We start from the raw sequence: 26408 nt of genomic DNA, 5'->3' as shown, positions 1-26408 counted from the left end.
GGTTTGCTTTGTACGTGATACGTTCCTTAGGAACCAATCTGTTTCCTTTGTGTGATAGATCACAGTGAGAAAAGGATTTGTGTCTTTTCCATGTATCTCTCAGAGTAAGAAATGAGACCTGTTAAATGACAGTGTTGATTTCAGTGACCCTCTTTCTGTGACAAATACGTACATGTGTGATATCTTTGAACTGGCTATATTAATACATAGACATTTTATTTATTTTTGCAGTTTTCCAAGGTGATCTTGTATACCAAGATATACTAGAGTTGTCTTTCTCTGAAGAATGCCAAGCATCCAGGATTCCTCTCAGCTTCTTTGTCTCATGTGTGAAATACGCTACTTAGAGCAATTATTCTGAAGTTCTGTGATGACAATTGTCATGCACAGAAATGGTATTTGTACAGTAATGGTCAGGTGATACTTGCAGGTTTTCAGGCAGTGCTGGCGTTCCTGATGGTGCTAGTTTATTCCTGGAGAGTAGCCCCGTTCCTGTAGCTCCATGCGTACAGCAACCTTTGGTTGTAGTTCTGAAAGACAATGTGTCCCAACATGTGTGTATGTGTGTGGTGGGGTTTTTCCCTTTTTTTTTTTTTGAAGTTTTGTCACTGTTTCTGTTTTAAAGCATTTATTAAATCATGTCAATTAGGATGCAGTTTTTCATATTACAAAATTAGAGTCTTAAGTATTTTGTTGTGGTATATTAGAGCAAAAGTATTTCTGTAATAATTGGCTCTTGTGGCCTTTCAGCCCACCAGATGGGCAAATGGTCAAAAGTCTAAAACATTCTTATTTCAGGATAAATAAGAGATTTCAAATTAGAATAGTTAGTGTCACTGTGACAAAAAATCCCAATTTTTCTGTGTGACTGTAGAGTTTAGGACACTGCAGAATATTCCCGGTGTCTGCAGTGTGGAGCATGGGCAGTGAGTCATACACACTCTGCTGTCTTCACTGGCTTCAGGAGAGAGGATAATGCAAACCTGTCGTTCCGTAGCTCTGGCTTCTCTCCAGGGGCTTTCAGGCAAGACAGAGTGGCAGTAGTCATAGTGGCTTTTGTGATGGGAAAGCTTTTATTGATTGCATCGGTAACACCAGTGCCTTTTTGGATATGGTAGACCACTAACTGGTGTTAGTGAAGAGTGAGATTTGGTTGCTGTCAGTCTGCTTTTAAAATGTGACCCAGTGGGCTCTGGCTGTTCCTGAGTTTTGAATTACAGCTCTGGTATTTGACATGGGTGTGCCAGCTTAGCTGGATAGGAAATTATTAAGATTCCTTTTATAAATGAAATGATGAATCTTGGGTTTGTTCTGATATGGAAGCACACTAAAACATACAAATTTAGGAACTTTTATAAAACATCCCACATTCCTCTAATTTCTGCCTTTTATTTCTCCTTTCTTTCCAAACATATAAAAAAAAGATTGAAAAGGGCTTTCCCCGCCACCCCACCCTGGCATGGTATTGTACCATTTTCTCCAAGTGCCAGGTAAGTGCTGTTTGGATATTTGCAGATCCACAAACCGCTGCCCCTGTTATGGTGAAACAACAGTTCAAAGAGAGCTAGCTCAACATTCTTCCACTATTAAAATACAATGAAATAGATACAGGTCTGTAGGGAAAATACTGCAAGATATAGGTATTATTTGTTTCTGTCCTGTTTGTTAGCTGGAGAATGTCACTTTGGTTTTACATTTTAATAACCTCCCATGTTTAGTAATTACGTCAACAGAGAGAAATGTAATTGCATGCAATTTTTGTTTCTCTTGGAGTAGTAGTTAATATCTTGGGGTGTGGTTTGTTTGTGTTTTTTTTTTTTTTTTAAGGGGAACTACTGAGTTAATTATTCAATTGCAGTGAACCGTATGAAGATGACGAGTACTGGCCTGATGACTACCTTCCTCTGTTCTTTACTTTCTAGCATGCTGCTTTGAGCTCCCTGATTTCACGAAACCCGTTCTGACTGGAAGCGGCGGTTGGACTTCCCAAGCACTTGGAAAAAGGGGAGACTAGTCTCCCTGATGGTCAGTGACAGGCATTTTAAATACGACCTCTCTTGTCAGCTTGTTCAAGCATGTCTATATGATGGCTAAAACTACTGTTGAGGATTATGAAGATGGTGCTGTACAACCTACACAGGAGTTAGATCAAAAAGAGAGTTGTGGACTACCTGGAAAATTCCATTTATAACCAAGCTTCTTCACAGTAAAGAATAATAGATTTGGTTTAAAATTTGTGAATACTGTTTATCAGGGTGTATTGTGTTCAGGACAACATAAGGAATTAGAGCTTTTACTGCAGTCCTTCTTGTCTTGCATTATTTTCAGCTTCAAAATTGTATAGAGAGATATCCAGGTAACTGATCCTATATTGGAGCTTCTTTGTGTGGCAGACTTACATGACGTTAGTTGAGGTGACATTTTCCTTTTGATTTCTAAATAAAAATCTTATCCCAACATTGTGTAGCAAAAAGTAAGAGTTTTTTAGCTGATGGGGGTGGGACTAGAACATTCAATGTAGGCAGGTTGGTTTTCACCCCTTCCTTTATTTTATGGAGTAGGGTCATGGAGTAGGGTTTTAAAGGAAAGAGTAGTAACTTCAATTTATGCCTATCTGTAACAGATAATGTATTTATAGTTGGAAGATGCTTCAAGGAAAGGGTACCTCAAGATTTTGGCTCTGTTCCACTTGATTGAATGTACCATCATTGGAACGTTTCATCATAACTTAGGTGATGAGTCATTTCTGACTCCGGCAAAGAAAAAAAAAATCAATCTATAAAGAAACCAAGCTTTGAAATGAGAGTGACAGCCAGGACAGAATAAAAATATGCAATGTTGGAAATCTGGATATGAAATTCCTTAGCATCTCCATTTTGTATGCTTCTATTTGTCTAGTGGATCAAGTAATGAAGAAAACCTTGCTTGAAAATCTATCTTCATTTATGGAAGCTACTGTCAATCTGGTAATAGAATAGATGATTTAATTAAATATTCTTGAAATAGTTCTTGTATAACCAACAGTAGTTGAATTAATGAAGTGCAATATATGATAGGTTTCCCTTTCTTTTGTGCTAAATTCTTTGAACTGTTAGCTTTCAGTTTACTTCACTGAGGATAGTGAGGTCATGGTTGCCACACAAATATATGAAGGTGGTGGTAAGGGAAGAGGAAGGCAACAGAAATGTAAATGACAACCCTTTTGGTCGGATGCATAGACCATACAAAAGTGAAGTCCTTGTGATCTTTTTGATGTAGAAGTGGCAGAACAAGGCCTTGTTCCTTGTCCTTTATCCTGTTCTGAGTGAGGCCTTACAGAAAAGCCCCAACATCAGTGCCACTGTTGAGTCCTTTGTGTGCTAGATAGAGTTATGTTCTATGTTCCCTGTTGACTTGGTCTTGCCAGTAGTCACAAGTCATTCACAAGTCAGTGCTTTTTCTCTTTGAAAAGGGACCTACTGAAGTGCCGGCTCTAGTTTGGTGAAGCCCTCAGAGCAATAGGAGCAACAGGAGGTGGAGGAAGAGAGAGGAAGATAAGAAGATATGTATCTGTGGTGGAAAAACTTATGTAGTTTCATAAAGGGTTTGAAAAAAACATGCAAACATTTTAATAAAATGAAACAATATTAGCCTTCTACATTGTATACTAGCTATTTGCTTTCACTTTATATTTTAAAGTCAAGGGAAATAGCTGAATATTTGCTAGATATACACAGAAAAATGTAAACTCTGAATATTTTACTTGATGTTTCTCTCACTTGTGCTTTCTTACGCAACTTCCCCATTTAGAGGATAGGCTGGGTTAATCATTGTATTTGGCTGAATTAAATTTCAAAGACAATTTAAAGGTAGTTTATAATGCATCCTTCTCTTACTATCTTCTGTGCTGAATCATAGAATCATAGAATCATTTAAGTTGGAAAAGACCTTTAAGATCATCAAGTGCAGCTGTTAACCTAGCCAAGTCCACCACTAAACCATGTCCCTAAGCACCACATCTACACATCTTTTAACTGCCCCCAGGGATGGTGCCTCCACCACTTCCCTGGGCAGCCTGTTCCAATGCTTGACAGCCCTTCTGGTGAAGAAGTTTTTCCTAATGTCCAATCTAAACCTCCCCTGGCGCAACTTGAGGCCATTTCCTTTCGTCCTATCGCTTGTTACCTGGGAGAAGAGACCGACCCCCACCTCGCTACAACCTCCTTTCAGGTAGTTGTAGAGAGCAATAAGGTCTCCCCTCTGCCTCCTTTTCTCCAGGCTAAACAACCCCAGTTCCCTCAGCCGCTCCTCATAAGACTTGTGCTCCAGACCCTTCACCAGCTTCGTTGCCCTTCTCTGGACACGCACCAGCCCCTCAATGTCTCTCTTGTAGTGAGGGGCCCAAAACTGAACACAGTATTCGAGGTGCAGCCTCACCAGTGCCAAGTACAGGGGCGCGATCGCTTCCCTACTCCTGCTGGCCAGACTGTTTCTGATACAAGCCAGGATGCTATTGGCCTTCTTGGCCACCCGGGCACACTACTGGCTCATATTCAGCCAGCTGTCGACCAACATTCCCAGGTCCTTTTCCTGCAATTGTGAATATTGCAGTCTTAATCTTATGTTACGGTTGCTGGGTAATCTTTTTATTATTTGGATTTTGACTCCTGTCAAGCTGAAGGCATCATTACCTCATCTTAGAAGGACCAAAAAAAGAAAATTCATATTCTAAGGAGCAGAACCCTACTAATTCTGGAAGCTTTTATTTCTACTTGCTGCTCCTTTATGTTTTAGTTGCTCCCCCCTCAGTGTGGAAAGGAGCCAGCTGTGTTAGAAGTGGCATCTCAAGAACACGATCTGTCATGTCAGCACTTCATCATTCAGTTTTGCTATGCTGAGGCTGTAAGGGAGGCCTCAACACAATGTTGATCCTATGGGTATTGCTGGCTTTGATAATAAATTACCTTTCCTCAAGTGTTTACCATCCTTGATGGTGCTGGATTCAAATTTCTGTATACGTTGGAATGCTCTCTGACCCAAAATGTTTATGACCACTGAAAACTTCCCTCAGATTCCTTTTCATACAGCAGTTCGTTACCATACACATGCTCGTATAGCTGCTGCAGCTCTCTAACTTCTTGCTGTGCCATTTCTTTGTACTTTAGGTTTTCTCTAAATCTAATGGATGCGATTAAAGAAGCTGACACCATTAGCAGGTAAAATGAATATTGCTGTGGTCCCTGTGGCACCCTTAGCCTTTGATTTTTTTGGCATGTGTATTAATACAGTGTGTGGCAAATAGTGTGGTATTGGCACTCGGCTACCACAGGTTCCTAAGGGTAACCACTGTAGGCTGAAATAGCTTGTTTAAGCAAATAACCACAACATATAATTACTGTGTTAATTAATATAAAAGCTCTTTAGTTTTCTATAGCTTCCTTTTTGGATTCATTACAATGAGTTAGAAATAATCATTATAAATAATGAAATAGGATTTTTATTTAAACCTCTATGTGAAAACATGGTCTGGGAAAGCAGGCTTGTCCTCTTTATGAAAATGGTTTTGGGAGCTAACTGCTGCTGAGCCGTTCTCTGGAGGCTGGGGGCAGAACTCGGCTTAACGCCTTGTGCCAAGAACAGCATTTCAAACAGGGCAGCGTTTCCTTGTGGAGTGTGAGAAAAAACATTTTTTTTACAGATCATGTTGACAAACGCAATCTGTTAATGGCTTGTTAGTGTAAAGAAAAACACTTAAAAAGCAGGCAAAAACAGTTCTAGAAATACCTTTTTAGGCCATGGCAAAGCCTAATATCCAGCTGTGATTTCCCAGACACTGACAAAATCTTTTTCACTTCAGTGCTGCCTTGTGGAGATAGCTCTGATGTACACTCTGTTTTTACATCCCTGTGCTGCAGCAGGCAGACTCTATTTAGGAATGGTCAATTAGCACCATCATCTCTAATCTATGGTATATAGTATGTCAGGGAAATACCCATCTGAAATGTGACACAATTATGCAAAAAACCATGACAGGTTTAATTGCTCTATCTACAGTTTATATTCCACAAGTCTTCTCCCTACTCCCCCAAAGTAAAACATATTGGGACTGTGCTTAAGAAAATGTGTAGATGCCAGTTTTGAGGTAGAAGATTCCTATAATGGCCTCACCAGTCAAGAATGAATAATCTCTGAGATGTTTGGAGTCATCAGTCAGTTTTATTTTTGGAACATACTAGTTGCACAGATTCTTAAACTTTAATTGGTCATACCTTAAGAGCCATTTTTTTTTTGGTTGAGGCCTGTGATACGTATTAATATAACCATTGCAATAGAAGTAATAACTCCTGTAGCACTAATATATATGTTGGTTCAGTTGTTGTATGTGTATCCTTTCAGTGGAGACTAGATAGGTAGTGGAGAGTAAATGAAACAACTGTAGACCAGCACGTACTCCAGAAAGCAAGGGAGGTATGTGGCGTGCAGTGCTTGTGCACTATCGGCTGTGAAACGTTATGAGTTTATGAGATTGAGGCAGAGGTACCAGATGAAGAGCAAGCAGAGGAAACTGAAGGGAGAATAAAAAAACATTGTTGGGTTTTGCTGGTAGCGAGACATTTTTTGAAGATGGGGGCTGTTAAATTATAGATATGTGTGATGTAGAGCCTCTTTGTGTGCTTGAGAAGATAGGTAGTGGGATTTTATTCAGGCAGTGGAAGCACAAATACCAGTGACGTAACTGGTCATTTTGAAACCAGATGTGTGTCAGCACTGGATAAACAAATGGGAGGGCATTCTTTTAATGACATATTTTCAGCAGTTGCTGTAAGATCATAGAAATTCTTTTTTTTTCATTTCTGTCTCTATTAACACAAGTTGAAAATGCTTCACATTGTTGCTAGGAATTTGTGGACTTGAGGGCAAAGCTGTTGCCTTATATGGTCCCGTTAACACTTTCTGATTGCAAAAGCTTCTGATGGATTGCTGCAAACTTGACCAACCTGTTACGGCCATATTCTGTTAGATTTTGTTTAGGACGAAATGCTGCAAGCTGCTTGGCGCTGTGCTGAGAGTGCTTGGCACTTTTACAGCCACATCTTTGGGTACTGTTGCACAAACTATCCTGTGTATACAGTGCAGCAAGCATTTCATTCAGATGATTTGAGACAGTAGGTGCATGCTAATTCAATGATTTTCTTTGGTGCTTTTACCAGTACTTAAGAATTTTATACCTCTGAAATACTTCTCAATGTATCTTTTCATTACAATCCCATCACAAAAGAAACAACCATTCTCCTCTTGAGTAGACTGCCCCAAATCTCAGGAATTAGTAAGGAAGGTTAAAATACTGCAAAGTCATACTGACTTCGTTGCATCTGCAGATACAGCTTGGTTTGCAGTTGCTCACCGTTCTTAAGGCAGAGGTCTAATTTATGGTTATTTGCTGCTTACTAAGGTTACTTGTACTTGCTGCTTACTATGGTTATTTGCTTCTTACCTCTGTTTTTGAAACAGAGGTGAGGTATCTTACAGTTTGCTTTGGATTTGAAACTCAGTTTTTGTAAATTACTCATTATGTTAAATTTTTAAAATAGTCTCCTCTGAATTATGTTTTGGGAGCAAACTTCCTTTAATTTACATGGCATGTTTGTGGGCCAGGTCCAGAAGGCTACTCATATAGAAAAATTGTGTTGCTAATCCGAGTCCTTAGTGTTGACAAAGTGTAACTAATAAGAGTAAAAAGTTCTAAGTACGCCTTGGAATTACTGGCCTGTTCAGACAGGTGAAGACTTCATATGAACCCTCATTCTAACTTGTCTGATGCTGTACAGAAAACACAGGTGCACCATTGCCGTCAGAGGCAGGGATAACCTAAACAAGTGAGGATGTGACCATCCCTGCTAACATCTGATACGGGTACTTAATCCTCCAGTCGCTCTGGGATTTGGAGACTGTCTGGGTGGAGTGAACTGTAAGAGACTTGGAGCAGCTCCCTGTTTCGTTGTTCGTCCTACTCATCTCTAGATGGAAAACAGTCTATTTCATTGAGTTAAAAGTACATAAGAATCGTTTTGCTATTCCGATTTCTATTTCAAGTATGATAAAATGATTTAGTCATGAAAAGATCGGTAGAAAATTGTTTTATGGGGCATATATAGCAAATGGACATTTGGGAATTTACACACAGAGGTGAAACAATACCAACACTTGCACTGTATCTGGGACTGTTGGTGTCAGCCAGGATGTGAGGGTGGAAGAGTCCCTCTTTTATTCTGTTCAGGGCAGTGTGGTTTGAGGAAAAAGCTTTCACTGAAATGCTTGTTTCCTTGGGTGGTCTTCTGGATAGTTACCATACAGATGAGGAGACTGTAAGTTAATAATTAATCAGTCAAACAACTGAAGAGCAGTAAATAAACAAATATTTCATTTGACTTTTAAGTTTAATGAAATATTCCAAGATTTTAAAAGTATTTTTAGTGCCTTTTTTTTTCTTTTCTGTAAGGTGTGTGTGTATAAAAACTTTATTATGAGAAATTAGTCATAATCCTGGTTCTGACAGTGACAATTTCTATTATTTATAATGTATAATTATAACTAACTTTGCACTGCTATTCCCAGTTTATTGATAAAGAGATGATAGTACTTCCATTGCAACAGTCCAAAAAAAGCAACCTTTTGAATAGTTGCAGTAGCACAAGGCAGGAACAATTCCAACTTTTTTTTGTTTTCTTTTTCAAGCTTGTTCCTGCACTGTTGGTCTTTCCATGAGCCGAAATGGCAATAGATTTAGTTGTAGTTTAGTTAGTCTTGGTCAATCTTGTGTTACCTCACGTGCATGAAAGATTACATTTTCTGAGTTGGTAAAAACCCTATGTAGTTCACTGGTATATTGTGTGGCTTTTTAGACCTCCCCATGCATATGATATAACAGTAACTGTCTTCTAAAACAGGAAACACAGAAGAGGTTGAACAGTCAAGGCTTTCTGTTATTTCATTGATGTTCATAAGCATCAGAGGGCAAGATGTTACTTTAGATGGCATGAGGTTTTCGGTTATTTGAGTTCAGACAGAACTCAAATCTAAATTCATCCTTAATTGATGTTACTTTTAACTGAATGTACTGGAGAAAGAAATCTTACATTTCCTTTATGCATTAAGCAAGCATTCATGAAAAGCCATCACTTGGTGCTTGTGACTGATGATTCACCCTGTCCAGCCGACCAGCGTGGAAATGGTCAAGACTACAGAAGAGCCCTCTTTCAGCTGTATTTGTTAACTTCAAGTTTTCTGCACTAGAGTAGCAATTCTATCGACTGCTAGATTTTGCATCTTTTACTGTGCGCTGTCACCATAGCTGAGTCACTGCCTTTGGCCAGCGTAGGCCAGATGCTGGATTTGCCTTTTGGCTATGTTTTTTAGTTGCGGCGTTTGCTATTAGCTTTGACATTAGCGCATATCAGACAGCAAAATGCTTGAGTGTTGCTTTCACAATTGAACCTCATGTTTGGCTGCTCATATTTGGTTAGCAGCTGACCAACTTGGGGCTCTTGTGCTGGTGCAGGAAATGAAGGAAACATTTTTTTTTTTTTTCCTTCATAATATCCGTTCGCCTTCTCTCTCATTTTACCTTAAAAGAAACCTCAATTTTTCACTTTCCAAGTTCTGTGATGTGTATCAAAGCTTGCTGCAGGTTTTGTATTTAGTCTACCTCACTGTTACTCTGAGAAGCTCTCCAAAAGGCGCCTCTCTAATGATGTCTACTTCTACAAATGTAAAATGTGAAACTGGCATTTAGAGACAGAAAAGCAATATATCATTTCATGTGTTACCTATTTTTAAAAAGTTTTAAATTCACCTTAAATAATCAGAGGGCTTTTAAAACTGCTTTTTATTCTTATCAGCGTAGTTAGAATGAAAAATATGTAAGTACCTTGTAAATATAGCATGATTTGGAAAGTTAAAAAAATTAAATTAAAATGAAGAAATTTGATTTCCTGTATGACCCATCGAGTTTTTGAAATAAAAATATTTCCTTAAAAAAACCAAAGCATTTTATTTCTTTTATTGGGTTAATAGACTGCTAAATAAAAGTTTCAAAAATTTGGAACTGAATATGAGATACTGTTATTTGTGTGGTGTTTTTGACTAAGATTGTGTACTAAATTTTGATAAATATACCAGGTTACCCATATTTGTTGATAACATTAGGTAATAGTTATTTGCTGACAACAGTAGCAAATTAGATGCAACCCTAAAACATGATTTAATTTGTCAAAAACTGAATTTGTTTCTTACTGGTGAAACTGAAGAATTATTCTGGGTGTCTTTAAAGTCGTATTGAAATTAGGCAGTTTGGAATTTTCTGTTCAGATTAGTTTGGGAATTTTGCATTTGGGCACAAAAGAAAATGTATTGGTTCCTAGTAAATATTCTGCTGAATCACAATGACAAACAGCATTGTGCATAATTGGCAGCCACTTGCCATGTAGAGCTTGAATGGAACTGTTATTTCAGGTCATTAATAAGAACTTTGTGAGAATTGATTGCAACGTGCAAACTCTGCATCTGCTGTGACTGACTTGACGCTATGCTAAAATTAAACTTCTTAAAGTGCTTTTGAGAAGTACAGCTGAAATACACTGTGTAAGTGCTGATGTTGTTGCTGGCATCACTTTAAGCCCTTCATTACGAATTGTTTGGCAAAGAAAATTACAAATAGTTTGTGATAAAATGATAGAGTGTACTACAGGTTTAGTCGTGTTGAAATGAGACATCTTTTGCTTGTTATGCCATTCAATTTTTGTTCAGATCAAGCTGAAGAAAAACTTTCTTATGTCTCAGCCCTAGAGAGAGAAAGGCTGGGGCATAGACCTGTGTGTTGCAAAGTGGCAGGGCGCAGACGTTCGGGTCTTTTAATTCTAATGGTAGATTCTCTTCGTTTGTTTAATTTTTTTAATAACTGGAATCTGCAGCTGTGGCCTCTCCCATGAAAAGCAGCTTTTTGCAAATACAGACTATGTTTTAAATTGTTTCTAAAGAATTTGTTGCTGTGAGCTGACCTTCTAGGCTGTGCTGTGTAACATAAAGAAGTGGGACATGTGTAGAGCTTGGGTTAGAAAAGGGAAGATAAATTCAAAGGATCATGATTGTGTGCGATTTATGAGAGGACCATGAACGAAGAAAGAGGAAAGGGACCTGGCATGGTCATGAAATATGAAGGAGTAACCGGGTCTGTAGGGAGGTAGTGTGTGCTTTGTGGCTGCAGGATGAGGGAGAGGAAGAATGAAAAATGCTGGAGTGGGGGCAGAGAGGTTGAGCTTTGACGGGGATGGGTCTGCAGGACACAGAGTACTTGTGGGGATCTGGGGTGGTGCAAGATCACAAACAGTGGGGAAAAACTAATTTATAGGAAAAAGTTAAGATGTTAGTAATATATAGTGGCATGCTAGGGATTTGTGTTTCTGCTGCTCTATTATGCCTACAAGCCTTCATATGGCACTTGGGGGATGGAGATGTTATTGAGCATCAAATAGCTCGCAAGCACGTAGTGAGGCTGGCGGGTGTGAATGTTGCTCACTAGCACAGAACAGCCCTCCTCTGGCCTGTGTAAAATTAACCCATTTTTCAGTTGATAGGCTGAGCTCGATACACCCTATTTCTGGGTTGCGTAGCTCCATCTGAGTCTCTCAGTCTTATTCTTCGCTGCCGTTGTACACATTGTGGTTTATCGTGTGTCAAGTAGAGGAAAACTAAATTCACATCTTGCGAGTGGTGCTAATGCAGCAGGTCAGGCAATAATGATCATCACTCATCAAAGTGTTAAAAGGCAAGTAGTTTTTAAAGAGAGATGAAACAGGATTCTCAGCTGGGCATTACTCACCTTGGTGCTTTCTGTAAGACAGCAAAAGGTACTAAATGTAAGTGTCCTGTTCCTAATTATGGGGAAGTGTAAGTAGAATTTCTGTATATTATGTTCAAAGAGAATAGCAATGTTTGATGTTAGGAAGGAAGGATGGCTGTTTCCCAGCACACAAAGAAATAGTGGAGAGTACTGCTCACCAGCTGGCATGTTTACTGTGTTGCTAAGTTATGGACATACAAGTGTTAATTGTGACCAAAGACTTTTGTACTTTTTTTTTTTTGCATGTTCTTATAGTTTGATCCTTCCTTCATCTCTCAGAGTTTTTGTTATAATTTGTGAAGCCTACACAGCCTTGCAAGGAGCGTGTCTTTGGGAACCAGTGCTTTTTATAGCTTACACCAGTTTTGTGTAAATCTGATGGAAGAGTGTAGTGTGAGTTATTATGGGTATATAAGTGATTGTCTATTGTGAAATTCATCTGTGATTGGAATAATTGCTCAAGCATACCTCTAACAGGTATACTGTTGAAGCACATCATGTCTGCTACTGTGTGCAATGTGGTTAAGCAGCATCCTGAAGTCTAGAAGTGTATGGACAAGTGCATTGCTGTCAGAAACTAGGGGAGTTACCTCAACCATTGCGCTCAAGCAACCTTTCAGCCCTCCTCTTAATTCACTAAATACAGACCTTTCTGCACATCTGACTATAAAATGTTTGTCAATTCTTTAATTATGCCAATTCTTCTCTAAACTTTATCAAACTTATTAAAAATCTTTAAAAAAGCTGTGAAAACTGACATTAGATGCCTAAAGTATTGTATTAATACTAAATATGGTGTATTTGTGCACTAACAATTTTTGCATTTGAAGAGAGCTCTTCCATGTAGTAGGCAAAGGTTTAACAAGGGTCCTTGGCTAAGGCTTGAGGTTAGACATACTTAAAGGAGAAGTAGCATGCATGTTCTTAAAATGCAGGCAAATCAATGTTTGCAAGAACTTATTATGATTTGTGGTTGCTTCCCACCACTGGACGCTTTTGCGTTAGTGTTGGATGATTTGCTAAATTATATGGTTTATTTCAAAGAGGAACTACACTGGAAAATTCCCTTGGTTCTTTTTATGTTAGACGATCACAGTAGTCTCTTCTGGTTTTATAATCTGTTTATGCATAAAAATCAATACATGTTAGCAGTAGTTTTCTGTCTATAATATGTTTTGGAAATCAGTGACTGATGGAGAACATACAGCTTTTCAATGATGGGAATATTCTAGGACTGCTCACATATTTTTTATGTGTAAGGTGCCTGAGGGCATTTCTGTTCTTGTATTAGATCATGCTTCGTGCACAGGTGGAGGGAATTTAATGTAGTATAATTTCAGCTGAAATTATTAGTAGTGTTGGAAGTAGAGAGTTCCTTCTGTGGCAAATGAATGTTACTTTGGAGTGTTTTTACACTGTGTTTTTTGTCAGTGCAGCTGAATGTTGATTCATTAGTATTTCAAAAGTAGGAAGAACTAAGCATATCTAGCTATTGATGTGTGCAGGACTTGGTGTTTAGTGTGATGATAGGAAATAGTATGTATTTCCCTCATGGAAGAGAGTCAAGAGATAACCAGCTGTGCATTAAGAGAAAAGGGGTTTTTTTTGGGTGTAGTGGGTTTTTTTATTTGGTCACTGATTTGCTCTGTCAGGAAACTACTTTTGAGCAACTCACCCATTCTTGTGCTCAGTTTAATTCCAGTCAATGTATCTTAGACTTTGGAGGAGCTTCAAAAGCAATTATTCCGTCTCATGGTCTTTTCAGCCAAGCCTGTGATTCCTAATGTTTTTGTAAAGTGCTCAAGACCTTTTTGGTACTTCCTTGACATGAACAATAATTGTCTATTTTTCTTTTCTGTCTTTCTAATGAAACCATCATTCAGTGAGGTGCAAAGAAATTCAGGTAGTAATAAGATAAAAAAATGACTTTATGATGTGTTCCTGCTCTTCCATGGAAACTTATGTTTTAAACATATGTGTCAGTAAGACAGATTTCTTTAAAGCAAGAAGAAAAACAAATATTAGCAGTGATCAGAATATGTATTTCTCTACATTTGAAGAACATTTACCATTGTTCCATACAAAAGATCAGGCGTAATAAATGCCTAGTGACATACGAGGGTAAAATTGGAGAACCTCAAGTGGAGAGATTAATGGGGTGCACCAAAGATCAGGATTAGGAAAAAAAGAGTTTTATTCCTTCTAGTTTATTCCTCTTTTTCTGGGTTGATTTGGTTTTTTTGCTGGTTGATTGGTTTCAGCTGTGGGAAGGGAGAGGCTGCATTATGATCTAGCCTGACTTATTACCATGGAATAGGCCATTAGACTGCCCTGAATGAATTCCTGCTTCCAAATCAGCAGTGCTGGCTGAGCTTTGGAATATATTTAAAAAAAAATTAAAAATTCCACTCTTAATCTGAAAATGTTTTCTCATACTCCTACAAACACCCATTGCAATCCTTAGTGCATTTTATCAATGTTTAATTATCTTCACCATTATAAATCTGTGCCTTATTTCTAACCTGCATATATTTGTCTCTTCTTTTTGTCCCATTAGATTTTGTTATACCTTTGAGAAGAATTCTGATAATAAATTCCTTTGCCCCCATGTAGTGGGCTATAGATTGTCATCCAGTGATCCTTCAATCTTCTAGTTGACAAACTAAATAGATTGACCTCTATAAATCTTTTATTAGTAGTGATGTTTTTCAATCTTGTCGTCATGCTCATGGTTCTCTCTTGAACCCATTTATGAATGTCTTTGAAATGTTGGCAGCAGAACTGGACACAGTGATTTAGTAGCAGTAACAGAGGTAATACAGCCTCCCTATTCCTTCTTGATATTTCCCAGATTATATATAAACCATTAACTATATTATCCCATGCAGCTGTGATCCACCGTGACACTTAGTATTTGTCAAGTTAATTGCTTCCAAGAATAAAATTGCATCCTGTTTTTTGTTCCTGGATGTGACCTTCCATTTAGCACCCCAAAAAACAGGTTCGGTGGAAGCTCTGACTCATCTGCCAGTTTTGTGTCTCCCCTCTCCGTTCTCCATGACCTCCATCAACTGCAGTCCTGCGTTTGCTCCCATAAATACATTGCATTTATATTGAGACAGCAATGAGTTTTTGTGGCATCCTCCCTACAAGCATTTGATGACACGCCGTTCAAAATTCAACATTGATAAAACAGGCAGTTCTTAACTTGCTCTGAATCAAAATTTTACTTGGTAACGTATAGCAAAAATGTAATGTTTGTGAGGTAGTGGAAGTAAAACATGGAGAGAAACAAGAGATAGGTTAATAAAGGAAGGGTGGTAAAACGCAGCCGGACATGGATTTGAAGGGCCACAAGCAGCTTTTAGGCTCCTGAGCTTTGGAAGATTAGTACCATTTTTCTGAAAACATTTTGTAGCCCTTTTATAAGGCAAATTAGGTTCTTTGCTTTAGATCACTGTCCAGTTGAGACTCTAATTAAAAAGCAATTTAAGAGTCTTTAGGCTTCTAATCTGTTTTTCCTTTGTCCAAGTTGCCCAGTGGTAAAGAAAAAATTCATTACTAAAATAAGGAAAAAAGAAGTTTCTTTCTTTCTTAAGGAGCTTGTTGAAAATTTTGAGGGATTTTTCCATGAAAAAAAGCAGGATACATGAAACTTTTTTTAATTCTTTAAAGCATTTCCTGAGTTGTAATTAAAATTTTCAATCTCCTTATGGCTTTTTTTCAAGAATTGAGAAATTTGATTATTTGAAAAAATTTTGATGGAAACAAAAATCCCCCATTAATGTTTTCAGTTTAAAAAAGGGGTGGGGGGTTTGAATAGTATGTGGGGGTTTTTTTTGTGGTTTTTTTCTTTTTTTTAGAAAAGGTGTTCTAGACTTATGTTAGTCTAGAAGGGATGATAATGTCTGCCAGTTACTTTTTCCTGTTTAATGTTTAACTGGTATAATATTGCATATTTGTATTTATGTATATGTAAATATGTATACATGCTTAACCCTCTACTCACAGCAGTCTGTTACAAATGCATACAACACAGGTCGATACGCTGCCTCTGTAGTATGCAAAAAATTTCCATGCCAATGCAAATCAATAACTGTGATAGCCTGAGGAACACAGAGCAACAAAGACATCCTAATGAAAATCCTAGGGTCACTTCAGCTATTGAGGCAATCCTCAGAGAATGCAAATGAGTTGAGGGCTTATTTTGAAATTATCAGCTAAACTGGAGGTTTGGACATACTGGAACTCCACTAATTACCATGTATGCTTCGGGGCTTCTGGAATGGCAGAAAACTCTGCTTAATTGTGTAGGCAAGCAGAAAATAGGAAAGGCAGATGTTGTACTTACCTCTTCTTGTCTGAATCTGATTTGTTTTTTGACCTCATCCATCTATTTCATGAAGTCTGTCATAATTGTGTATTTTACAGACACATATGCCCACGCAAGTAATTTTTTTAAATATTATTTTTACTTTTTATATAATTGAGTCATACCTGGACTAGCCACCCAGAAAAAAAAAGTGATAGCTCAGTGGTAAAGAAATCATACCAGGTGTAAAGTGTTGGGGGGCACTACGTTCTGTTAAGGATGACATGAAAATAAGAGTGTCTTAGTGATGTTTGTTGATACTGCAGTCTCCTGTGGAATATGCTGTTTAAGATGTAGAGACTATGTACAGAAGTAGACCTTCTTAAAAACAAAAAACCCCACAAGATTCCCCCCCCTCAAAAAAAAAAAAAACCAACAAAACCCAAACGAAACCACCCCATAACCCAACCACCAAAGCAAAGCCTAAGGACTTTAAAAGCCACTGCATTTAATAAACTTAGTCACCATTTTGGGAAACACCATGTTAATTAATTTTAATTTCTTTGATAATTCTTCCAACAAATGCTTGTTGTGGGAGGTTGTCAAATGTAGAGCTGTAAAACATGACCGCTATGAAATATGTATTTCTTTTTCCATTACTTTTGCTGCATTATTGACTATCAGTCAAGGAGAAGTGGTAGCCTAATTAAGAATAGTGATACAGGTTTAGACTTTGCTCTTCTTGACATAAACATTGGTCTTACCCAATTAATTATCTAATCTTGAAAGAGTTTACAGGAAACTGCATGTGTAAAATGGCTAAGTACTGCTTTTGTCTATCATCATATGAAATAAGACATAAAATAGCAAGGCTTTGGTTTTTTTATCAATTGAGTTTAGTGGTTGCATTGCTACAATGTACATCTAGTTATATATTTAGCTAAATTAGCAAACAAAGTAATCAATGAGGTGAAGGAGATGAGTGCCCACATCTAACCACGTAGTAAGCCTTGTAAGTGAACACGAGATCTCAGAGTTTTGGTGAAGCCCAGCAGCAGAGTGGCTGTAGGAGGGAGGCTGAGCGCATGCCCCAGTCACCCCACCAGCGGAGAGGCTGCTGGTTGACACCATGATCTCGGGCAGGTCATCATCACTGCTGCACTTGCTCAGTGCAATTTGCAATTTCCATGATCATAGAATCATTTAGGTTGGAAAAGACCTTTAAGATGGAGTCCAACCGTTAACCTAGCGCTGCCAAGTCCACCACTAAACCATGTCCCTAAGCACCACACCTACACATCTTTTAAATACCTCCAGGGATGGTGACTCAACCACTTCCCTGGGCAGCCTGTTCCAATGCTTGATGACCCTTTCGGTGAATAAGTTTTTCCTAATATCCAATCTAAACCTCCCCTGGCGCAACTTGAAGCCGTTTCCTCTTGTCCTATGGCTTGTTACTTGGGAGAAGAGACCAACACCCACCTCGCTACACCCTCCTTTCTGGTAGTTTCAGGTAGAACAATTTCTTCACTGAAAGGGTTACCAAGCATGTGATTTTTTGATGACTACTCTAAATATTAGCCTTGAAAGTTATTACTGGAGCAATTGTGCTATTAAAACTGTGCTAGAAGAATGTGGGAAATTGATTTTCCTGTTGGGAATTACTGATTTTGAATTAAAAAAGAAAAGAATCAATTTTTTTCCCTATTGTCAACATGCCAAATGTAATTTTAATTTTCCTGAATAGTTTTCCAAAAAATAATTTTCCTGAATCTGGAGTTGGCCCTTATTATTTCTGACAGGACCTGCAAATAAAACAAATCTTAAAATGCATTGATTAAAGCCATTTCCTAAAAAGTTGATGTTTTGCTAAAATGATGTGGCTGATTCTCAGATTGTGGCTGTAAAGGGATTGGTTCACTTGTTTATAAAAAAAAAAAAAAAAAGACAAAAAAAAAAGGACAAATTGCTTATTTCCCATAAGTGGTCTATTAAATCACCACAGCATTGCCACCTCACTGAGATGTTTTATTTCCATTATATTCTTGTGTTTGCAACATTCATGTACTGTAGAAAAGCATGGTTATGATTTCCCTGCACGGAAGGTCAGCAGTAAAGGGGGGAACAGGCAGTTACGTATTCCTCATAATGTGAGAACAAAGGTTGGTCTCCACTGAATGCTGAGATATAGAATGACCGTGTTATACAGCCACAGGGCACCACAGAAACCCTTTTCCCTCCCAAATGAAAAACAGCCCCATATTGATAGATCATTGTGAAGATACTTTGCTTGAAATAACGCCAGTGACAGCCGCATATTTTTGGTTCATTTATGTCTAGAGACTCAGTTCTGCACCCTAAATTGTCTTCTCAAATTACTCCAATACTGCACAAGATATTAAACAGTCTATAAAGCATTCTGGGCATTCTTGCAGAAAAGACTCAATCTGAGTGAGAAACAACATTTACGATAGAAGTCTGTTATTTGAATCCAGACTTCATTTGGAGTTACCCATTGAGAGCTTCCATTTGTCTTTGATATGACATGCAGGTTTATTTATAACTCTAGATTTACGCAAGTCATATATTTGTACGTTTTCATCAGTTCTACTAATCGCTTCTTCACAAACCACACTGCAGTTGGTGCAGTTGCCCAGGCTCGGTGGAACATCTTCAGATTTTGGGAGAGGACAGAGATTCCTTACCCAGTGTCAATGGACTTGCCATAGGGTGGCGGCTCATAAAGTGAGATAGCTGCAATATTCATACCTCTGGTATTGCTAATATTAATTTCCATGGGCTCCTTCTCTCCTCTGTGTTGCCCATTTATTTTGCGCAGTTTATACACCTTGCATTTCTTTGCCCAGTTTGCTCCCTGGTGTATTGTCTCATTTCACTCCTTGTGTATGTATCTCACTCGGACCTTTTAAACCTACTAACATTTTTTTTTCCAATAAAAATAGTCTTTCTCCATTTCATTCCTTCCCCCTTCTTATGTTGTTGTTGTTGTGGTTTTTTGTTTGTTTGGTTTTTTTTTTTTTTAATTTTTATTTTTAGACAGTAACATAAAAATACTCGATTTTAAAATGAAATTTCAAATAATGATAATCTGTGTAACTCCAGATACAATGTAGTTTGTTCAGTGAATGCAACTAAGAGTATGGACAGTCAGTGTCTTCTTCAGTATTTTTATACTACTGAATAGTCCAGCCTACAGGATTCCCGGGAAAAACTTTTAAGAGATGTTGAATCAAACATATTACTGTAACCTGGGATAGAAGGTGAAGAGAAATCAGTAAGTAGCTCTCAGTGCTTCCCTGTCTTTCAAACTATTTAACTGTAACATTGATATAAAAAATAATCACACTACATCTTGGTACTGGATCAATCATTTATTTTGATGCATCTGAAATAATTTTGTTTCAGATGATAGAAGGCAGGACTTCTGGTTCAACATAATATCTACTCTAAAAACCAGTGGTTTCTGATATGAGAAATAAAGCATGTAATTTTCCTTTATTTTCTTATTTAGACAGAAGGAGACCAAAAGAGACAGTAACCCTTTGTGGATGGAAAGTAAATGAAGAATGACTTTGTTTTTAAGACCTATTTAATACTTGATTTCGGACAGTAGGAAAAAAAACCAAACAACCAACCCACAACACTACTGAACTGAGAATAAATGAGGAAAAAATAATTGTGTAGTAAAATACGTCCAAATCTGAGATTGAAGTAGAGAAAGAATGGGGAATCCCTAGGTTTCCACTTCTTTTTTTTTCAGGCTTAGACAAGCTGTAACAGTTGAGATCAAGCACAAAAACATTATTGGGAAAAGTCCACCTTGAATTCAAAGGCTAGCTTAAAAAATAAACATAGTAGGGGTGAACTGCAAGAATGTGGTGGAATAGTTCTCATTTATAAAAGAAGTATTCAATACCAAATGTTTAAGAAAGAATAAACAATTTCTTAACTACTCAGTAAAGAATCTTTAGTATATCTTTTAAATAATTTCTTACTGTAGTTTCTGTACAGTAATTTTGTATTCCTTTATGAATAGGATTAGATATAGATGTTTTGCCTCATCTGGAAGATGTTACAATCATGGCACATGGTATTTTTCCTTACGCATCAGAGTTAAAAGACCTTGCTGCATGTTCTGCTTACAAGACTAGCTCTCTCCTTGACTTTGGGCAGAGCATCTTACTTTTCTGTATACATCACCTTATGTAAAAAATAAGTAAGTAACTTAGAAGAGAATGTACTGAAGAACGAGTAAATAATTTTTATGATTACTAAATTGCAAATGATGTTTTAATTCCAAAATAGTTGAGATGCCAATGAAAAAAGTTGAAGACAAAACTCCCAGCTGGGCAATGGATACTTGTGATGACCAAAATCTTTCTGCAGTGTCTGGTTTTCATGTTCCAGGAAGTCTATCTCTTCTTATACGCTGGAAGCAATAAATATTTTTCTGCTCTGGGAGCTCATGGCAAAGCAGCTTTGAGGCAAGCCAACACGTGGTCACATTTGATGGGCTGAATCAACTTATGGTCCTAAACTGACAGGTGTTTTTGAGCAGTTCATGAGGGATTTAGTTGGTGTGGTGCAAAATGCAGCCTACAGGCCAATGATATTTGGATAAGCAGCAATTAATAACCAATGGCCAATACTGTTACCCTTGCTTATGCCAGATAATGCCATTCTTTTTGAGTTGTCCAACTGAAATCAATTGAAATACTTTCAGGTTGAAGACATATTTGCTGTGAAGTAAAGGGATGATAAAATTGGCCTCGTACTATGAGTCAGATGTTTTGGTCTTTGTCAGGAAACAGTATCAGAACAAATGTACAATTAGTAGGGGGACACCCCCCAGCCACCCAAAACCTAACATCGTAGTTCTGGAATGTGTTTTTAGATTTTCTATTATTTTCTAGAAATATTCTACCACGGTGTATGGCTTGCTTCTGTTCTCACTGAATTCAATAGCAAAGTTGCCAGTGACTGATGGAAGAAGCCCATGTAAAATGTCTCAAAAGCATTGGTTTCATTTTGGTAAATTGAATTTGTTGGCCAAAAAATTAGGTTTATAATTGTTTGCTTCAATCTTAGTTACAGAGAGTGGCGTCTCTTTACATCAATTTCACTACATTTATTCCTTCTCACATGCTCTAAAAAAGATGTATTACCCAAATTTTAAGCCAAAATTGGAAGATAAGCTCTTAGCAATATAGAGAGACAGAATCCAAATTCAATGTGCAAGAACAATAGCAAAAAGCTATGAATTGAATGCTAGCTCTTGCAGGTTTGCATTAATATTTTTGTTGTGCTTGTTTTCTCAAATATCCCACTTGCCTTTTTTTGACTTTTAACCCTGAACTGTTTCTCTATCAGAAATTTCTATGTATAAGTAATAGCAATTTTGTATTGAAGTTATTGTTGCTGTTAAATAGGGCAAGAAGAAATGTTTGCTTCTTGTAATGTGAAGGGGATTGTTTAGTTTTATATATCTTTTTTGGGAGACTGCTATCAATAAATCAGTGTGGTTTGAGCAAGTTGTTGGTTAGGTTCAGCTTTTCATGCTTGGGCAATGCTACAGAACCACTGTGGAGTCTGGCTCAGGTGTAAGCTACTATTTTATTTTTTTTAAATACCTTTCAAAAGAAAAAGCCCATACTTCACAGAGTCTCAAATCTGGCAACTATTTACAGAACTGTTTTTCTTGTGTACCGCTTGCTAGCATTGTGTTTGCTTCTTACAACAGCACCTACGCTTCCCGAGAGCCTTAAAAACACACTTGAAGTGCCAGATTACTGTCATCCTGTGTCAATACTAAATATAAAATTTTCCACGAGTTAACTGAGTGAAGATCAGATGTTTTAAAAAGGATTTGATTTTCATTTGCCCAAAGGCTGCTCTGCTAAAAAAATTTTTAGTGACCTCATAGCTGAAAGTGACTGAAAATTTGTCCTTTTAGCTATTAAATAACTCAACTGTTCTGCACAGCTTTGTGAACCAGGATTATAATTTTTGTGTTCTAATTTTTGTAATTTGATTTTCGATTTATATGAAAATTGCATAGACCTTGAGATATTACTGTTGGTACACCTCTTTGGCTAAAATTTGCCATGCGTTTCTAGGATATGAAGATGCTGTTAAACTAGATCAGCAGTCCCTCGTATGCTAGGATAGAAGGAAAAGCCTCTATTTGGATACAACTTCATTACGTTTTCTCTCTGAAGTTCTGAAACATGTGCTGTGCAGCTTGTTTCTTTCTTCCTGCAAGCTCCGTCTTGTTGTAGCTGCCTCTAGCAGCTCCAGCACAATGCATCTTCTTAGGCTTCCTCTAGCAGGAACTTGTCATCCTGAAAAGAACAGACAATTTGCCAAGATGTTCAGGCTATATGGGCAGCTTTTGCTGGTGGAACAGCCATGTCCTCCCAGTCATGCCACTGGGATGCTATGTGGGCTCTGTGGGTATTATGTGGGATCTGTAATTCTATGGGAGACTCTTTGATGGAGGTGGAAACTCATCCATAAGATATGGATGAGATTCATGCTTGCAAAAGTGCTGATAACTAATAAAAGTGAAGTCATTCCACTTTCCATAGTACAGCAAGCAGAAAAGGTGCCTGTCACTTATGAGTCATCATACATCTCAGCTCCAACGGGAAGGTGTTTGTTAGGGTGCAGTATTCGGGACCTGGTGGCCGCAAGCCACAATATAATTAATTATTTAGCTGCCTCTGTGTGCGTATCTGGGTTCAGGATGATATTCTTGCATGGATATCTGTTGTGATTGGAGAAGTTAGAGCTCTGTCTTCAATATGTCATAATTTCTTGAGCCGGCAGTCATGTCTCGGTGTTAGTTAATGTATTTTTGTCCTGATCTCATTTAACATGACGCAGATCAGCACCTTTCTCGACACTCATCTAAAGCTAGCTGTGCTGCGCTGTGCTGTGCTGACCGTTGGTGTGCTGTCATCACAGTGTATGTGGAAGGGCACTATTTCAAAATTAGAGAGAGGGTGGTGGAGAAGATAGATGCTAGCTTCAAGCAGACGACATCATTCAGGGAATTATTTTATTTAAGGTTAATGGAAGATCAGACACAGTATCTATCAGCTAAAGCAAGATCAAAGTAATCTGTTAAACATTGAGACCTATAACTCCATTCCTGAACTGTCATGGTGTACTGGTGATGTACTTGCAACATTTTGGTAGTGTTTGACAGGTAGTGTTTGACTGTTTATTGACACAAATATCCTCTGTGGTGATCTAAGTATCTATTTTTCTATTCTCGGATGGAAATTAAAGGTTTGGGTAGAGAGAAGTAAGTGAGAGAAAGCATCTAGTACTCACAAAGAGGTAATACACATAGCAGTGGCTGAGTAAACAGGAAAGAGAATGGCCCCTGTAGCTGTGGTGGGTTAGCCCTGGCCAGCAGCCAAATACCTACCCAACCACTCAATGCCCCCTGCATCAGTGGCATGGGGGAAGAAAATAGGATGAGAAAGCTTGTGGGTCGAGATAAAGATAGGGAGACTGCTTATCAATTACTTTTGTGGGCAAAACTCAGCTGAGGGAAAATTAATTTATTGCCAATTAAAATAGATTTGGGTAGTGAGAAATGAAAGACATTAAAACAACACCTTTCCTCCCATTTTTCCCAGGTTCAACTTCACTCCTCCATTCCTGACACCTCTAGTTGCCCCCTGCCCCGAGTGGCATGGGGGGGGGTGTGTGTGTGTGTTTGTGGTCAGTACATAGCAGTTTTTTCTCACCACTCCTGCCTCCTCACACTTTTCCCCTGCTCTGACGCGGGTTCCCCATGGGCTGCAGTCCTTCAGGGAGAAATCTGCTCAGCATGGGTGCTCCACGGGCCGCAGTTCCTTCAGGACTATCCATCTCCTCCATGGGTGGCAGGGGAGTCTCTGCTCTGGCGCCTGGGGCACCTCTTCCCTCCCTCATTCTCTGACCCTGGTGTTCACAGGGTTGTTTGTCACTTGTTTTGTTCCTCCTCCTCTGCCTTTTCGGTGTTTTCTGCCCTTTCTTAAATATCTTTTCGCTGACAGGCTCAGCTGTGCCCTGCGGCGGGGCGTTGCGGAGCTGACTGGAAGCGGCTGCGTCCCGCTCGGGGCGCCCCCAGCCTCTCCCCACAGAGGCCGCCGCTGCAGCCCCGCGCTGACAGACCTGGGCACTGCACCCAACATGGCAGCCCAGTGTATCTGCGTTAGGCCCTGGGTAGCTCCCGCCTTCATCAATACATTTTTTGTGTAGCTGGGATTCAACAAATATACTGAAGTTTTTGTCCAGATGAAAAGATTAATACCCCCTGGTCACAGTCTTGTGGCTGAAAGCGTTTTCTGGTCAAAACATTTTGTATTATCTTTCAGTTGTCTTTGAGAGCAAGGTGTGAGCACGTGGTGAGCTCTGCACCATCTGAAAGGTGCTGATTTGTGAAACTGGGTTGTCCGCCCCTTCAGTGAGGCCACCATCTTTGAAAGAGGGACCTGCTTTTAAAAACCAACTTGCAGAGTCCTTAATCTAACTGCAGGATTTTTAAGAAGTACTGATTATAACAGGGTGTTCAGTGCTATTTGTGTTGTATGGGAAGTCCTAAGGAGTTACTTGATAATGTTAAGATGGGATAATGACCCCTTACAAGGATTTGTAAACTTTGCCTGAGAATTGCTGTAAATTCCTCAAGCCTTTCCGTAGGGGTTTCTGAAATAATGTAATACCACTTCCATCTTCTGTGAGAATGAGGAACAATGTATTTGTGTTTGTACTGGGTAGTTGTTAGGAAGGGAAGTAAAAAACTGAGAGATCTGTTGGATTAAATAGTGACTGTCAACAGATTTCTTTGCGGCAGAGCTACTTTGGAGTGAGAATGTACTCATTCACTCTTTGTCTCACATTTTTCTTTATTAAGGTGCAATTCAGCTGAGATCGAATTCCTCTTTGGCTGTCCATAAGCTGTGGAACAGAAGGATGCAGAAGACTATCCCTTGCCTTTTTGTACATGAGTGATAAGAGCACAAGATCATTACTACAAGTTTGCTGCAAAGATGAGTTCAGAGGAGAAGAGTATATCTCCAGCTCACAAAACATCTACTCCATCACATAGAAGTGCCTCCTCTTCATCATCGTCTCAGAGGGACAGGAGGCAGGTAAGAAAACATCTAGACGTTTGTAACATCTGGTGAAATGATTAATTTATTCCTGTAATGTGGCCATTAGTTCTCGCTAGCTCTAAATTCACTTGCTTACAGCACTGGATGATATCACTATATCCAAGAACTGTTGATTTTTTTAAATTTTTGTTTTCCACTTTCTAAAGTGGTTTGAAAAAGATTCAGAAGCAACATGGGCACTATGTGTAGCACTGGAGCAAGAAGGATATAATCACGTGGAAAAGTAGGAAACATGCTCTGAAGACTTTTGGGAAGTGGTTTCTTTGGCAGCATGAACCTACAGTTGCTTCAAATTGTTTTGTGTCCTCTGTGAATATCTCTTTTTGTAAATCTAACTACAGAGATGTATTCTCTTTTTACAAGGTGATATTTCAATTCAATTTAAATATCATATCGTTCATCCTTTATGGAAGCACCTAACATTTTAAATATTATTTGGTTTACTACAAATTTACACTGATTGTCCCATGTCATACAGTACTAGTCTAGTTATGTTAGACTTCCATTTTCAAGAGACCCTTGTCTATGTGGATGTAATAAATCTTTTCTCCAGGATCCCTTTGAGATGAGGGCTGTATTATTTTCCCTCAAAACACCTGAGGCATTCCTGTGGTTTTTTTGAGGGCTGGGTGTACAGTCTGGCCCCAGCATCAGTGGGAGCACTTCAGAAAGTATCAGAGCTACCCACTAGATTTCAGATAGGTTGTTACATGTATATTTACAAATGCAAAGTTTGATACTGAAAATTTTATTAGAACAGAAACATACTTTAAAACTTTGATCCATGGAAACCTTGAACACTAAATCAGCTTCTGAGTTAGTTTAACATCATCAAGTTTAAAAAAGAAATGTACAAAATGTAAGAATATAACAACTTTATAATTTAAAATATTGTGAAAATGTTTTCATTAATGCAGTACTGGCTTCTTTTCAGCTTGACAGGGAAAAGAGGCAGGAAAAGAGCTTAAATAATTGTTTGCTGTGGTATGCATTTACTTGAATGGCTGTAGCTTAAGAACGTTTT

At 38.4% G+C, this 26408-nt stretch overlaps 1 protein-coding gene across 1 annotated transcript in view; it reads left to right on the top strand.

Moving 5' to 3' along the window:
- OSBPL6 (oxysterol binding protein like 6) overlaps positions 1–26408 on the top strand; it is a 129257-nt gene that overhangs the window by 23876 nt on the left and 78973 nt on the right. The window contains exon 2 of the mRNA XM_075511363.1: positions 25123–25360. Coding sequence (XP_075367478.1) covers positions 25259–25360 — 102 coding nt within the window. The 5' untranslated portion in view covers positions 25123–25258. The remainder of the gene's footprint in view (positions 1–25122; positions 25361–26408) is intronic.

The sequence above is a fragment of the Mycteria americana genome, chromosome 9 (assembly GCF_035582795.1).
Source record: "Mycteria americana isolate JAX WOST 10 ecotype Jacksonville Zoo and Gardens chromosome 9, USCA_MyAme_1.0, whole genome shotgun sequence".
In the NCBI taxonomy this organism is placed as follows: domain Eukaryota; kingdom Metazoa; phylum Chordata; class Aves; order Ciconiiformes; family Ciconiidae; genus Mycteria; species Mycteria americana.
The sequence above is the reverse complement of the archived record's forward strand: the minus strand, read 5'-3'. Positions and strand labels throughout refer to the sequence as shown.